General features: G+C 37.2%; 1 protein-coding gene across 2 annotated transcripts in view; it reads right to left on the bottom strand.

Moving 5' to 3' along the window:
• Window positions 1-15,712, bottom strand: part of LOC127415820 (serine palmitoyltransferase 2-like) — a 52,547-nt gene that overhangs the window by 9,213 nt on the left and 27,622 nt on the right. For both annotated transcript variants that reach the window (XM_051654795.1, XM_051654796.1), the window contains exons 6-9: window positions 14,680-14,773; window positions 12,024-12,129; window positions 5,732-5,951; window positions 4,624-4,750 (exon numbers count right to left, since the gene is read on the bottom strand). In XM_051654795.1, coding sequence (XP_051510755.1) covers window positions 4,624-4,750; window positions 5,732-5,951; window positions 12,024-12,129; window positions 14,680-14,773 — 547 coding nt within the window. The remainder of the gene's footprint in view (window positions 1-4,623; window positions 4,751-5,731; window positions 5,952-12,023; window positions 12,130-14,679; window positions 14,774-15,712) is intronic.

Genomic DNA, 15,712 nt, shown 5'->3' with positions numbered 1-15,712 from the left:
AAAGACACTGATTTGATTTCCTTTCTTCCGAATTTCTCGTACAGCCTACTCCTGGTAAACAAGGTTTGAAATGAACACCTGCCAAATTTGGATTTTGCATGCGGAGTATTTGCTGATGTACCAGTCACTGTGGAGGGCGACCTGTAAGACTTCTTGGAGTGATATATTACAAGAAATTAGACACAAAGACGCGCGTTTGAAGAACAGACGAAAGAAAAGCTGCCAATGCGTTTCTGATTTGATGTGTGCGCAGTGAGCTCTGCTGTTCACGCAATGAAAACGCTTCTCCTAGACACGCACATGCATAGAGTTCTGGGCCTCGTTTCCCAATAACTATTGATCTTAGCTGTTAAGAGCATATTCTACGAGTGATTTTATGAAAGTTTTTTATGTGCACCCCGGGTGTGAAATAGCACCCGTCACCCGCAAAATGTAATGAGGCTCAATCCAGTTCGCGAGCTCCTCGTCTAAATGTATTTCATGCATGAGTAATTTTGCTCATCTACCTGCAACAGGTGGGTGACCTGTAAGACGTCTCGGAGTGACACATGACAAGAAATTCTGTTAGTCAAAAAGACGCGCTTGAAGAAACACACTTTATTATATTTTTAAGAACAGACAAAAGAAAAGCCTTCAATGCTCGTGTCCGATTCGCTGTTTGTTCAGAGGCGTGCAACGGGACCCTGTCTCATGGAGAAAGCGCATGTAAAGAGTTATCACTCCTTTTTCTCTGTTTCACTCAACTGAAAACTGTTTGGGAGAATAATGTAATCTATGAGAATGCTGCACATGATCTCCGATCATCTCGTGAGGTGCTGTGAGTTTAGTTTGCTTTATTTCCACGGAGCAGTTCGCTCTTACACATTGTGAACGCAACTCTGCATGTTCAGTAATATATACAGGTATCTTTGTATTAATGAAACAAAGATGAAAGTGATTAAATCATAAAGTAATACAAGACACATTCACTTTGAACCTAAAATTGAGTTCTGTTTTCTTTTCTTTAGGCAGCATAAACTGTATTACCAAAACGCAATACAAACACATTCGATAAGAACACATTTTTTGGGAACACAAGGGAATTTATTAGGCTTATTTATTATGATGATTATTATAATTATCTTTACATTTATAATTGTCTTTAGTTCTTAATTTGTAGGCTTTTAGTAATTTTTCACCTGTTGTGATACTTGCGTGATGGAAAATGGGGCTGTTGGAGAAATGTTTGGATTTGAGGAGGTGGTTATATATAAGATTTTTTAATCACTTCGTTATTTTAATAGCTTTTTCGTTTCATTTAAAGTGCAATTTGAATTTAGAAATGTCTTTTAAGTTTTTCGTGTTTCAATAAATTAATAACACTTTTAAAGCAAAATCAATAAAGCAAAAATATTCACCGACATTGGGGGTTGACCAAATAATCGGATATCGCGATATTTTAAATGCAATTATCATTAAAATATTTTTTACATATCGCCCAGCCCAAAGGGGAAGTTACAGTTTTCATGAACAATTGTAAAATGAAGTAATTTTATGGATACCCGCACAAACGTGTGTACTCAATTCCATATTGCAACATGTTACCTATTAAATTTTGCATATTTGTTAGTTTTTGAGTAGTCTATGGACAATATAAACATTTGATTTTATTGAAAAACATTTTTGAAAATAGTCAATTATTCGATTGTGGTATGGCTCTTTTGAAAAAATGCATCAACCAAAAATAAAAAAATTGGCTCCTTAAAAAAAGGTTCCCGTCCCCTGCTTTAGGCAATTAGCCAATTAGCTTCTGATAGGCTGATTGGAGTCAATTGGAGGTGTACCTGTGGATGTATTTTAAGGCCTACCTTCAAACTCACAGCTTCTTTGCTTGACATCATGGGAAAATCAAAAGAAATCAGCCAAGACCTCAGAAAAAAACATTGTGGATCTCCACAAGTCTGGTTCATCCTTGGGAGCAATTTCCAAACGCCTGACGGTACCACGTTCATCTGTACAAACAATAGTATGCAAGTATAAACACCACGGGACCACACAGCCATCATACCGCTCAGGAAGGAGATGCGTTCTGTCTCCTAGAGATGAATGTTGTTTGGTGCGAAAAGTGCAAATCAATCCCAGAACAACAGCAAAGGAGCTTGTGAAGATGCTGGAGGAAACGGGTAGACAAGTATCTATAGACACAGTAAAACGAGTCCCATATCGACTGATGAAACAGAAATGTAACTGTTTGGCCATAATGACCATCGTTATGTTTGGAGGAAAAAGGGTGAAGCTTGCTAGACGAAGAACACCATCCCAACTGTGAAGCATGGGGCATCATGTTGTGGGGATGCTTTGCTGCAGGAAGGACTGGTGCACTTCACAAAATAGATGGCATCATGAGGAAGGAAAAATATGTGGATATATTGAAGCAACATCTCAAGACATCAGCCATGAAGTTAAAGCTCGATCGCAAATGGGTCTTCCAAATGGAAAATGACCCCAAGCATACCTCCAAAGTTGTGGCAAAATGGCTTAAGGACAACAAAGTCAAGGTATTCGAGTGACCATCACAAAGCCCTGACCTCAATCCGATAGACAATCTGTGGGCAGAACTGAAAAAGCATGTGCAAGCAAGGAGGCCTCAAACCTGACTCAGTTACACCAGTTCTCTTTGGAGGAATTGGGCACAATTCCAGAAACTTATTGTGAGAAGCTTGTGGAAGGCTACCAAAAATGTTCGACCCAAGTTAAACAATTTAAAGGCAATGCTACCAAATACTAACAAAGTATATGTAAACTTCTGACCCACTGGGAATGTAATGAAAGAAAGAAATGCTGAAATAAATAATTCTCTCTACTATTATTCTGACATTTCACATTCTTAAAATAAAGTAGTGATCCTAACTGTCCCATGACAGGTCAGTACACAAGGTGAGGTACACAAATGGTAGGCCCACTGCAGCCTCAGTTTTCTGTTGTTGGCTGATAGAAGTTGAACCCAACGTGGTCTTCTGCTGTTATAGCCCACCTGCCTCAAGGTTCGACATGTTGTGTATTCTGAGATGCTATTCTACCCACTACAATTGTAAATAGGGGTTATCTGAGTTACCGTAGCCTTCAGTTCGAACCAGTCTGGCCATTCTCTGTTGACCTCTGTCATCAACAAGGCGTTTTCGGCCACAGAACTGCCGCTCGCTGGATGTTTTTTGTTTTTCGCACCATTCTCTTTACACTCTAGAGACTGTTGTGCATGAAAATCCCAGGAGATCAGCAGTTACAGAAATACTCAAACCAGCCCGTATGGCACCAACAATCATGCCACGGTCGAAATCACTGAGATCACTTTTTTCCCCATTCTCATGGTTGATGTGAACATTAACCGAAGCTCCTGATCCATATCTGCTTGATTTTATACATTACACTGCTGCCACATGATTGGCTGATTAGATAATCGCATGAAGAAGTAGATGTACGGGTGTACCTAATAAAGTGGCCGGTGAGTGTCTATATATATATATACAGTACTGTGCAAAAGTGTTGCACATAAGATGTTTCACCAAAACATTTGTCTTAAGATGGTTATTAATATCTTCAGCTTTAGTGTATCAATAGGAAATATACATTTTAGACTCCCAAACATTCCTTTTTGCAAATATAAAAGAACAGAAAAGAAGAACAGGGAACCCTGCAACAGATGGCATGACCCCAACAGAGCCTCCCACTGAACATCGAGTCAGTCTGGGATTACATGAAGAGATGTTAGAAATGGAGACAGCCTAAATAGATAGAAGAACTGTGGCGAATTCTCCAAGATGCTTGGAACATCCTATCTGCCAACAACCAAGAAAAACTGTGTCCAGGTGTACCTATGATAATTGGTGCAGTTTTGAAGGCAAAGGTTGTCACACCAAATATTGATTTAGCTTGTTTTATGTTTACTGCACCTTGTATGACATTAACTGATATATGAAAACTATTTATGACAATATTTTTGAAGACATCCACACTATGCAAGTTTTCACAAGTGCCTAAAACTTTTGCACAGTACTGTATATATACAGAGAGAGAGAGAGAGAGAGAGAGAGAGAGAGAGAGAGAAAATATATATACAAGTTAAAACATTAGTATTGTATTGTTTAAAAATGAATATGAACTTGTATTCTTTGTATTGTTCGAGGTCTGAAAACACTGCATCTTTTTTGTTATTTTGACCAGTTGTCATTTTCTGCAAATAAATGCTCAAAATGACAATATTTTTATTTGGAATTTGGGAGATATTTTGTCAGTACTTTATAGAATAATAAAAAAATGTTTTACTCAAACACATACCTATAAATATTAAATCCAGAGAAACCGATAATTTTGCAGTGGTCTCTTTTTTCCAGAGCTGTATACTGTATATATGTCCTTAAACAGGTAATTATTAATTCAAAATATTTCTTTAACTTATTTAAAAAAAAAATAAAATAAAAAAAAATCTCAAAACTTTTATTTCTGTAGAAAGTTCTGTAGTAAAATGTCACTTCTGTCCCAGTACTCAAGAATTAGTGGAGGCCAATATAAAGATTGTGCAACTGTTTTTAGGCATACGTTAATTATTAAACTACTCCAACACGGAAATCAACCAGAATAACTCACCCAATGTTGTGCCATCCTCTCCCATAATGCACTTCATGGAAGTGATAATCTGCAGAGTGACAGGTGGTGACATTGAGGTAGCGTAAACTCCACTGTGAGAGTGTGAGCGCAGGTAATCTATCAGCTCCTATAAACAAACAAACAAACAAAGTAACAAAAGAGTATTACTACTTGCATCCATTAAGTTCCAAATTAAAAGAGAAAATAATCAAATGCGATTAATTACTTTTCATTTATAAAGTTTTTAATTCAATGAATTATCCAATGAATAAAAAAAAATAGACATTACCACGTGGTTATTTATTATAAATAAATAATATTAATTTAATTATAATATTACTAATATATAAACCATTGAAATTCCAGCAAAAATAAATATATTGTGATAATAGTTCATGCCATGATTATGAGGTATTAATCTTGGTTAATAATTATAGATACATGAAATCTGAAGTGTGTTTCATGTTTTTGCCTCTTTTTTTTTTTTTTGACAGTAACTATGTTTCCATCCAAAATGTGAATTTAATTTATGCGAAAAACCATAATGTTGCAAAAACATGTGCGAAAAAAATCCATCCCCTGTATTCAAAAGAACACAATTGTCACTTCCGATTAATTGTAGCCACTGTGACTCTTTTATTAATAAAATGTGTTTCCATTATAGTTTTTGTGCATTTCTTCTTATTGAGTAAAAAAATTATCCACCTCAAGCAAGTGTATACGTTTTTTATGCGCATTTTAGATCATTTATTTGCCTCTTGGTGTTTCCATCCAGCAGTTTTTATGCGATATCCCAAAACACCCATAAAAATACGTGGCTGGAGACCCAGCTAGTGAAGAGTGGACTAGAAATCATAGCGAGAGATGGGGAATAAGTCATGTCACAGTCCAGACTCGAACCTGCATCACCCACATGAGCACTACAGCTGTAAATTGTCCAGCATATGCACAACATTAATGCTTATTTAAAATTTTTGATGGTTGCCGTACTTTCAGGAAAATGTGTCTTGATATATGCTCTCTAGAAAATCAGAGCATGCTTTCTGTATTATCATACAATTATATTAATACTTTTTAATTTTGGACAACAGAAGGTCTGGCTGCTCACCTTCTTTCCTCCGATGTATCCTCCAGCAGCTCCGAAGCTCTTGGTGAATGTGCCCATCATGATGTCAACATCAGTTGGATCCAGACCGAAATAGTCCACCACACCTCTGCCTCTCGCTCCTAGTGCCCCGATACTATGCGCCTCATCCAGATACAGGTAGGCTTTGTATTTCTTCTTGAGGGCAATGACCTCTGGAAGTCGCACTATTGAGCCCTCCATACTAAACAGAAGAACAAAGGTGTAATATTAATCCTTATTACATGGCTCTCTGGAATACTCAATTCCGATTAGTCAATGGCGCCATCTAGCGGTCTGATACTGCTCGGTAACAACCGCACATTGATGTATTAGACCATCAGCTCATCTGGGTTTTGCAAGCCATCGTTCCTGCTTCTCAGATCACTGTGTGATCTCTACAAGTAAGCTAATAAAATCTGACACAAACTGGAGGTGGATTTCAGCTGTTCACCGATTTATTTCTTCTCACATAATTACATAATTTCAACACAAATGAATATTTTATGTTCATGTATTTATTTAGGTTTGTAGCTGTGTAATAAGTGGGATAACAAACAGTCAGCCGGTTGTTATCGCAAAATAAACCCGTTAAGGCTGATACAAGACCCTGATTACCCTGTCGGGTTTATTTTGCGATAACAACCGGCTGACTGTACATTATCCCTTACATACTATATCTAAATGTCTTACATGGAACTAAATTTCCATCTATATATGTCTCACTTCCAATATGTGAAAACAGAGGATGGGCTTTCAGTTTTAATGCTTTTTAAGCTCTCGGACTATGTTATATTAGGCATCCAAGCCCCATACGACATTAAAGAAGTGAACTCTGTAATTTTTTGTTTGTTGCGCTGACACCTAGTGGCATAGCTGGAGCATCACACAAAAGCAAAGCATCTCAGTTACTGATGCCATTGTAGAAACAAGCAATTCAAAGCTATTCACAATGAGCCATGATTTTTTCTGTGAGTGGAAGTGTGTAGTAATTGGGATTATTGAAATATGAAAATGTCGGTCCCCCCATGAGGCAGCCGAGCTCTACGTAAATTGAAACAGCTTTTATAAGGCCACTGATGTGATAGGAGTCTTAATCTCATGTGAGAGTACATGATTTTACACATATTTTGAGGAAAAAAAAAAAAAAAAAAAAAATGTACGAGAGGGAAAAATGATTGAACACACATTTTCATTCCTTTTAGTTATTTAAGCGTTCCTACCTACATTATATTACAGCTTTCTTGATTCATTATTGACATGTTTGTAATGTGCTTGTGCTAAGATTTTTTTCTATGAAAGGTTGCTATAACAACAAGCTTAGCTCATTAATGGTATTATGCAGGGGTATAAAGTAATTGAGTAAAAATACTTAAGTATTATTTTTTGAGATTTATACTTTACACAAGTGCAATTTAAACGGAATACTTGTACTTTTACTTAATTACATTTCCAATGAAAAAAATAGTACTTTTTACTTCTTACAATTTTATTTCAACTTGAAAAGTACTCATTACATTTTTGCAGATCATTTTATTTCATCTTACTGGACTAAAGCCGCCCTTTTACTGCATCCAAGAAACGACAGATGACAGACCAGAGGTCAGTCATTTCAAATGAAGTGTTGCACGGCGGCTGTGTGGAGTTCCAACCATCAGCAGAGGTGAAATTTCGGATCTGATTTGAGCTTTGGAAATGTTGAAATATTTGTGCGTTACATCCCATGTTTGTTTTGTGCATTATTGCTATTGTGGTTTTGCTCTTCTCTGTCTGTGTGTGAGTGTGTTTCTTTGTGCTTGGTGTGTCTGTTCCAGGTTCAGCTGATTTGCCAATAATTTGTTCCACCTGTGTGATGGCGATTGGCTGTTCCTAACTGCACTGCTAATAAAATCTCTGTGCTGGTGTTCAGATAGGAGCTGTTGTGACTTCGAGCCAGTCGCACTCCTCCACGCTCCCCACCAGCTGCCAGACCAACACCTTGAGTTTCAAGAACTGTGATGGTTCTTTGCATTTGTGCTCTTCAGCAATAGCGTTGACTGTGTTTTAAGCAGCTATTTGACTGTTCATCCTGTTTTATTAGTTAAGTCAGTTAGTATGCTTGTATTTTTATTTATTTCTTTCAGGTTATTTATTTTCTCCTTTTCTTTCTAGATTGTTTTGTTTATTATTTTAGGCCAGGGGTCACCCTGAAGCCCAAATACCTGATGCATATTTTTACATCTTTAATACTTTATCTACTTCCAGTAAAAACAAATATTGGATCTACGATCTTATTGTCTTGGGTTTTTGGTCTGACGGTTGTGTAGGGAGCACACCTCCCTTTATTTTGTTGCATCCTACCCCTAGGGGACGTAACAGTGCAACTAGACCATATGTGACCACCTGACTGAATGTGATGTATTCATTCAAAACTATGAGCACAAAGTGAGAAACACTGACGGTTTTTGTCCTAAACTTTATTCTAAATGCCTGCTATTTCTACAGATTGGATAGTTATGAAATTAAAAATTATAATTCACGTCACAAATATATATATATATATATATATATATATATATATATATATATATATATATATATATATATTTGTCCAAACAATACAGGTGCCATCAGACTGCAGGCTATTTGATGGTCCGAAAGGCAGCATAGAAGTCCATAAAATAATCCACATGACTCTAGTCGATAAATGTATGTCTTCTGAAGCAAATTAATAGGTTTGTGTAAAAAATAAATCCATAATTAAAACTTTATTAACTTAAAAATCATTGCTTCCTGCCAGTAGTCAACGCATCAGTGACATAAACACAATGGCACGTTCATGCGAGAAGTCGGAAGCGCGGGATTTGTTTACAACAGAGGAATGTCACGCGAGAGTTAGGTCATTTCAAACAGCAATTCAAGGCTGGCCGGAAGCAATGATTCTATAATAACGATATTATAACATAAAAATACAAATTTTAAAAACAAAAAAATATACTTTCAAAAAACAACAATGCACATACACATCAAACTAAAAATCCCTCCCCACTGCCCCTCCCCGAGAACCCTCAAAAAAAGCCAAATATCCACCCCACTTCCTATTAAACAAATCCTATTTTCCCAACATTCTAAAAATCGCCTCCTCAAATGCTGCCACCCCCCCCATTTCCCCACACCACTCCCAAAACGAGGGTGCCCCCAGCCGTCTTCCACCCCCTAAGAATAATTCGTCTGCCAACCGCCACACCACCTAAGATGCAGAGTCTGGGGCAAAATGAAAATTGTGCGTCCAATACGTCACACATGAATCTCTGAACCCTCAACCAAAACTCTTGTATCTTAATACATCCTCAAAAAACATGGGTTGTTCCCCCGTCTTCTGAATTGCATCGCCAGCAGGTGGGTGTGTCTTTAAGACCAAGTCTATACAATCTAGAGGGTGTCCAATATAATCGATGCAAAATCTTAAATTGCATCAGACGCACCCTTGAACCTCAAGATGTAGACTTGACTTTTTTTAGAATCCTAGCCCACTCTCACGCCTCCAATACCAAGTATAAATCTCTCTCCCATAATCTCTTGAGAGAAGTTGAAGCTCTGTCCCCCAGACTCTGAATTAACAGGGAGTAATACACTGATGCTTCATGACTTTTACCAAAAGCAGTAATCACCACAGAGTATCTGCCCCTTTAGGTGGGTGTATGCTACTCCCAAAAATAGTACAAAGCAGGTAGCGCAGCTGTAAATACCTAAAGAACTGAGATCTGGGAATCCTGAAATGTTGGACCATATTTTCAAACGATCTCAACACTCAACACTCCACTGAATATACACATAGGTCACCGAGCATATTAACCTCCCTCACAATCCACTCTGACCAGCAGAAAGGGGACTTATTAATACGTAATATTGGAGTGCTCGAGGCAACATTTAAATAAATGTCCGAATTAAACACTTTGGACACTTTTGTCAATACCGTGTGCAAATTAGTGATGCAACTAACGATTATTTTACTAATCTAATGATTATTAAAACGATTATTCGACTATTCGGGCGATTATTGCAACGATTAATCATTAGCTCTAAACAGACTATTCAGCTTGTGCCCCGACTTAAAAGGTTGTATCAAATGTGCTTGCTAACAATAAAGAGGACAAAATCATCTTTTAAAAATACCTCTAAATGACATTCACTGAATTATGATGTTTAATTCAGTAAAAATTTCACTACAAAAAAATACTATTGTTATCAAGTGTATTTGTCTTTTTTTCCATTTAAAATTGTCTAAAAATCCTTAAAACAAGACACATTTACTTGAGAAGTAACATCAGATATTTAGACTTGCTTTAATAGAATGTATCTTAAATATAAGTGTATTTTTTCACTTGGTTATACTTCTGCGAGTGCAGTAAAGACAAAATACACTTATATTCAAGATCTATTCTCTAAAAGCGAGTCTAAACATCTTATATGCTGCTTCTCAGTTGAATGCATCTTTTTTAAAGAATTTTTAGATATTTTAAAATATTTGTATTTTTAATATTATATTCAACATTCTCAGATAAAAAAAATAAATTCTTCTGCAGTATAGCTGCTAAAGTAAATGTACGTTGTTTTAAAGGAGTTTACATATTTATTTTGGAAAACAAGCCAAAACAAAAACAAATAAAAAATTTATGTTTTTTGCAGTGTATAATGGGGCGAAGACTACCCTCTCACCTTTCTGTTCACTTCAATCCATCTTTAACTCACAAAAAAAAAAAAACTCTTTTATTAATAAAGCTGCATTTTGCCAATTTTCTTCACAGTAAGAAATGCACAGTGACATATATTATGATTCAATAAGTTGCAATCGCGTTATAATCTAGCTGCATTAAGCACGCGCACTCGAGGGATGAGCGTCCCCGCAACAGAGTGTACCTCAGCCGGGTGCAGTTTCAATCTCTCCCCCTTAGATCAGGACATTTCGCACAACTCATAGAAGAGGTGCTGACCGCACAGAGAAATGCAAGTTTCCTTATTATTTTAACTTTAATAAAGCTATAATGCATTAAATAGAACTGCATTAAAGATGTAACGCTGGGGTGTTTCCTTTAAAGACGCTCGACACGCAAGTTTTGCTTAAGATGAGCGTCAGCTCCGGCTCTGCTTATTCCACAACAAAAGTGCTTCTGTATTTACGTATTTTGTATATTTGCATTATAATTCCCTCATACTTTGCGATCTACATCACCTGAAGCTGTTTGGAAAGTTTAGAGTGCGTCTGGACTGTGAGATGTGTTTTCTTCCTCTCCTCAGTCAGGCGCGAGCTGCAGTGCTGCTCTTGTGTGCAATCATTAGAGTTTCATATGATCTTATGTTACGTTACGATCAAACGACTATTCGACAATGAACATTTTTGTCGACAATTTTTTATTGTCGACGTTGTTGATAACGTCGACTAATCGTTTCAGCCCTAGTGCAAATGCAAGATGACGGGGTGTGACTTAACTTCTCCGGTTAGTTTAATAGAAAGGCTTTGCAATGGCAAAATAGGGGCAAGAACTTCCTGTTCAATACCAAACCAGGGAGGATCTCTCTCAGGTGGAAGCGACCAATGAGCCAAATGTCTGAGACCGAATGCATAATAATAAAACTAAATCTTGTGTAGACTTCGCTATGCAATCAAATTGCTTGAAGCCCACATCGCTCGAAAACTCAAAATTAACTCATCCACACAAATCTGCTGGGAATAAAATGCCCAAATATTTAATGCCCGGTTTGAGCCACTGAAAGGCGCCCGGTTGAAAAGCAGTTACTGGGCAGTACGCTGTCAGAGACAAAGCTTTGGATTTAGACTAATTGACTCTGTATCCTCAGAATTTAGAAAAGGAATTAATAATTCTGTGGAGGCAAGGCATATATCTAGTGGGGTCGGAGACGAATAATAAAATATAATCTGCATAAAGCAAAAGCTTATGTGCTGAAAAGGTACTTTTTAATACTTAAGTACAATTTAATGTGAATACTTTTTTACTTTCACTCAAGTTTATTTTTGGATAGATACTTGGACTTTTAATTGAGTAAAATTTTTACTCAGTATCCATACTTTCACTTAAGTATAATTTCTGAGTACTTTTTACACCCCTGGTATTATGGTTTGCCTTCAGAAATTTTAAGAAGGACAAAATGGCCAGAAAGAGGGTGTGCAAACCAGCCTCCCATTGCATACACTTTGCATACTACACTGGGTTCCTATCCAAGCCTGAGAAAACAAGAGTGCCAAGTGTATAGGTGTACGAGGAGATTTCTCCTGTACCTGTAAATTCCCTCCACTAGGATGAGGATCTTTTTCCAGGGTCGGTGGATTCTGGGCTGACCGTGCACGATAGCATCCCGAAGCAGCTTCTCCAGACTCTGCATATCTGAGAGTGACAGCAAGATAGGTGTATTTATGATGAGGCATCTAGACATGTTTATTTGGTATGCTGTTCCTAGTGAGCAGATCAATAAACAGAATGTAAAAATGCCATTTCTGTTTGTTTAGCAGGCCTGATAACTGTGGAAATCAGCTTCCAAGCAGACAGATTATTACACTGGCTATAGCAAAGACCCTAAATCATCTACATTTGTGCATTTGTCAGTTGCTTTTATCCAAATTGACTCAGAGTGCATTCAAAGTATACACTTATTGGTAACACTTTACAATAAGGTTCCATTCGTTAACATTAGATAATGCATTAGGTATCATTAACAAACAATTAACAAAATATTTTTACAGCATTTATTAATCTTTGTTAATGTTAGTTAATAAAAATACAATTGTTAGTTCATGTTAGTTGATTTTAAAAATGTGTTAGTATATGTTGAAATTAACATTAATCAAGATTAATAAATACTGTAAAAGTATTGTTCATTGTTAGTTCACGTTAACTAATGTTGTTAACTAATGTAAACAAATGGAACCTTATTGTAAAGTGTTACCAATTCATTAGTGTTCCTTGGGAATCGAACCCATATCTTTGGTGTTTCTAGCACCGTACTCCAGTTGAGCTACAGGAACCCCTTAATTAGTAACATTGGCAGTAAATTGTTAAAGGGATAGTTCACCCAAAAATAAAAGTTCTCTCATTATTTACTCACCCTCATGATATCCCTGGTGTGTATGACTTTCTTTCTTCACTAGAACACATTTGAAGAAAAATAGGAAATTATCTCAGTAGGTCCTTAAAATGCAAGTGAACGGCGATTTCTAATTTGAAGCTCCAAAAATCACAGACAGTAAGCATAAACGTCATCCATGCGACACCAGCTGTGAAATTAATGTCTTCTAAAGCGACACGATCACTTTTGGTGCGAAAAAGATAATTAGGTATTATTTTTAACTCTAAATCATGCTTCGGGTGAGCAGTGGTACGCGTGTGACGTAATCACAATACGGGAGAACTGACACATGTGCGTCACAGCTGGAAGAGCAGCGTTGTTTACAAGTGAGAAGGAGGGACGCTGTACATTAGCTTGATTGGTTTTGCTTTAGATCTGTATTTATTTGTTTCTTTACTCATAATGGTGTGTTTATGTGCTCATCCTGGATTTCTCAACCGAGAGGAGAACGTGAGATTACTTCTGTATCATGGCAATGGAATATGTCACACGAGAGACCGCTTGGACTCCACCCTCTCTTGAAACGTTGGATTATAGTTAAAAAGTACTTAGATAATGATCTTTTTTCGCACCTAAAGCGATCGCGTCGCTTTAGAAGACATTAATTTAACCGCTGGTGTCTGTCTGTGATTTTTGGAGCTTCAAAGGAGAAATCTCCATTCACTTATATTTTAAGGACATACTGAGCTAAGATACTTTTCTATTCTGCTGAAGACAGAAAGTCATACACACCTGGGATACCATGAGGATGAGTAAATAATAAGAGAATTTTCATTTTTGGGTGAACTATCTCTTTAAGTGGTGGTGCTTCTGACAACTTCTCGGCAAAGAACTTTAAACATGCAAAAACCCTCTATGAGAAGCTGCATCTCTAAATAGATCATCTTAAACGTACTGCACTAAAAATATATACTGTAGATACAAATAAATATTCTTGATAAACTAGTTAACTGACATGGCTGTTGAACAACTAGATGACTATTCAACCATCTTGACCCATCCCTAGTGTATATCAGCATCGAATTCTGCTGTGCATGTGATATGCATGTAATATAGTTTATTGTTCTTATGTGGATTGTGTTAGGGGGCTTTCACACTGGGCACGTTTGCTGCGGTCCGATTCCGAGTGCGATTTTTCCCGGTGCCTCCTGCAGCTTTGGTCTGGTTTCACACTCACTTGATTCTATTGAACCCCGGTCCATTAGCGTTGATCTTACTTCATCAAACACGCATGGAGAACACAACGCGACTCATCATACTTTTTGTTTTTTTGTTATTTTGGTGCCATTATGCACAGCAGAGTGAACGACAACTGCGTATATGTGTGCTTCATGGTGTAACTCATCAGATGTCCAGGGGAAGGAAGCTTGCTGCTGCTTGCAAATGGCGTTTTTTGAGGAGAAAGCTGATTGCAAGGAATTCATTTGCATCTTTGTTTACACTGCATGCTTACTCACGCTCGTGTCCAATGTGAAGTTATCACCACTGTCATCTCCTATTATACCCTATATTTATAACCTATAATAGTATTTATATATAGTATTTATAAGGTGTATAGATAGATAGATAGATGTCGTCATCAGCTAAAACGCATGCGCAGGTTACTTTACTTCCTGAACGAGTCGCGCTACAGTTCCATTGCAACCGAACTCACACCACCTCCTACAGGTAGTCTCGGGTTCGGTACCGCAGTGCGCTCCCCGATCCGCACGACAGCTTTCACATTACCAATTTTTCATGCGAACTATGCTGTGTTTCGAACTAAACTGCCAGTGTGAAAGCACCCTTAGTTGTCAGTAACATGAACTTACTGTTGTGTTTGAATACACGGATGGTAGAGCCAGAGAGACGAGCTCCCAGAACCAGAGAGGCATGATTGAGTTCATCACTTAAGATCAGACAGCCCTGAGACACACAAAGAAACACCATACATCGATTTAAAAGCTGAAATGTGTCACTTTTTCTGTTAAAATACTTTCTCTTATCCCAGCTCAATATACAGAGACAACGGTAAGAAAGCTCCAATCACCCATTTTATTTTTTTTTGAGGTCTATTTATCTTCTTTGTGCCAAAAATAGTCATACACATCATTTATACATCATGGATTATACATGATTATACATCAGGATATACATCATGATGGCACCGCAGATGGCCGCCTCGGTGTGGAGCGCTTCTATTGTTTTGTTGTTTTTGTTTGTTTGTCCTGTGTTTAGTAATCTTTTTCCAGTCAGTTTTACCAGAGACGAACTGCTGAACATTCAACAGCATATACCAGTCAATCTTTTCCCAGATTTTGAATATTCGGACGTTTTGTTTGACATTTTAGTCAGAGGCCCGGCTGTGTTGTTTATGTGTGTGTATATGTATGTATGTGTGTGTGTGTGTATGTGTAAATATATATATATATATATATATATATATATATATATATATATATATATACAGTTGTGCTCAAAATTTGCATACCCTGGCAGAAATTGTGAAATTTTGGCATTGATTTTGAAAATATGACTGTTCATGCAAAAAAACTGTCTTTTATTTAAGGGTAGTGATCACATGAAGCCATTTATTATCACATAGTTCTTTGGCTCCTTTTTAAATCATAATGATAACAGAAATCACCCAAATGGCCCTGATCAAAAGTGTACATACCCTTGAATGTTTGGCCTTGTTACAGACACACAAGATGACACACACAGGTTTAAATGGCAATTAAAGGTTAATTTCCCACACCTGTGTCTTTTTAAAATGCAGTTAGTGTCTGTGTATAAATAGTCAATGAGTTTGTTAGCTCTCACGTGGATACACTGAGCAGGCTAGATACTGAGCCATGGGGAGCA

Source organism: Myxocyprinus asiaticus, chromosome 25, assembly GCF_019703515.2.
Source record: "Myxocyprinus asiaticus isolate MX2 ecotype Aquarium Trade chromosome 25, UBuf_Myxa_2, whole genome shotgun sequence".
Taxonomy (NCBI): Eukaryota; Metazoa; Chordata; class Actinopteri; order Cypriniformes; family Catostomidae; genus Myxocyprinus; species Myxocyprinus asiaticus.
This window is presented reverse-complemented; position numbering and strand designations above follow the sequence as displayed.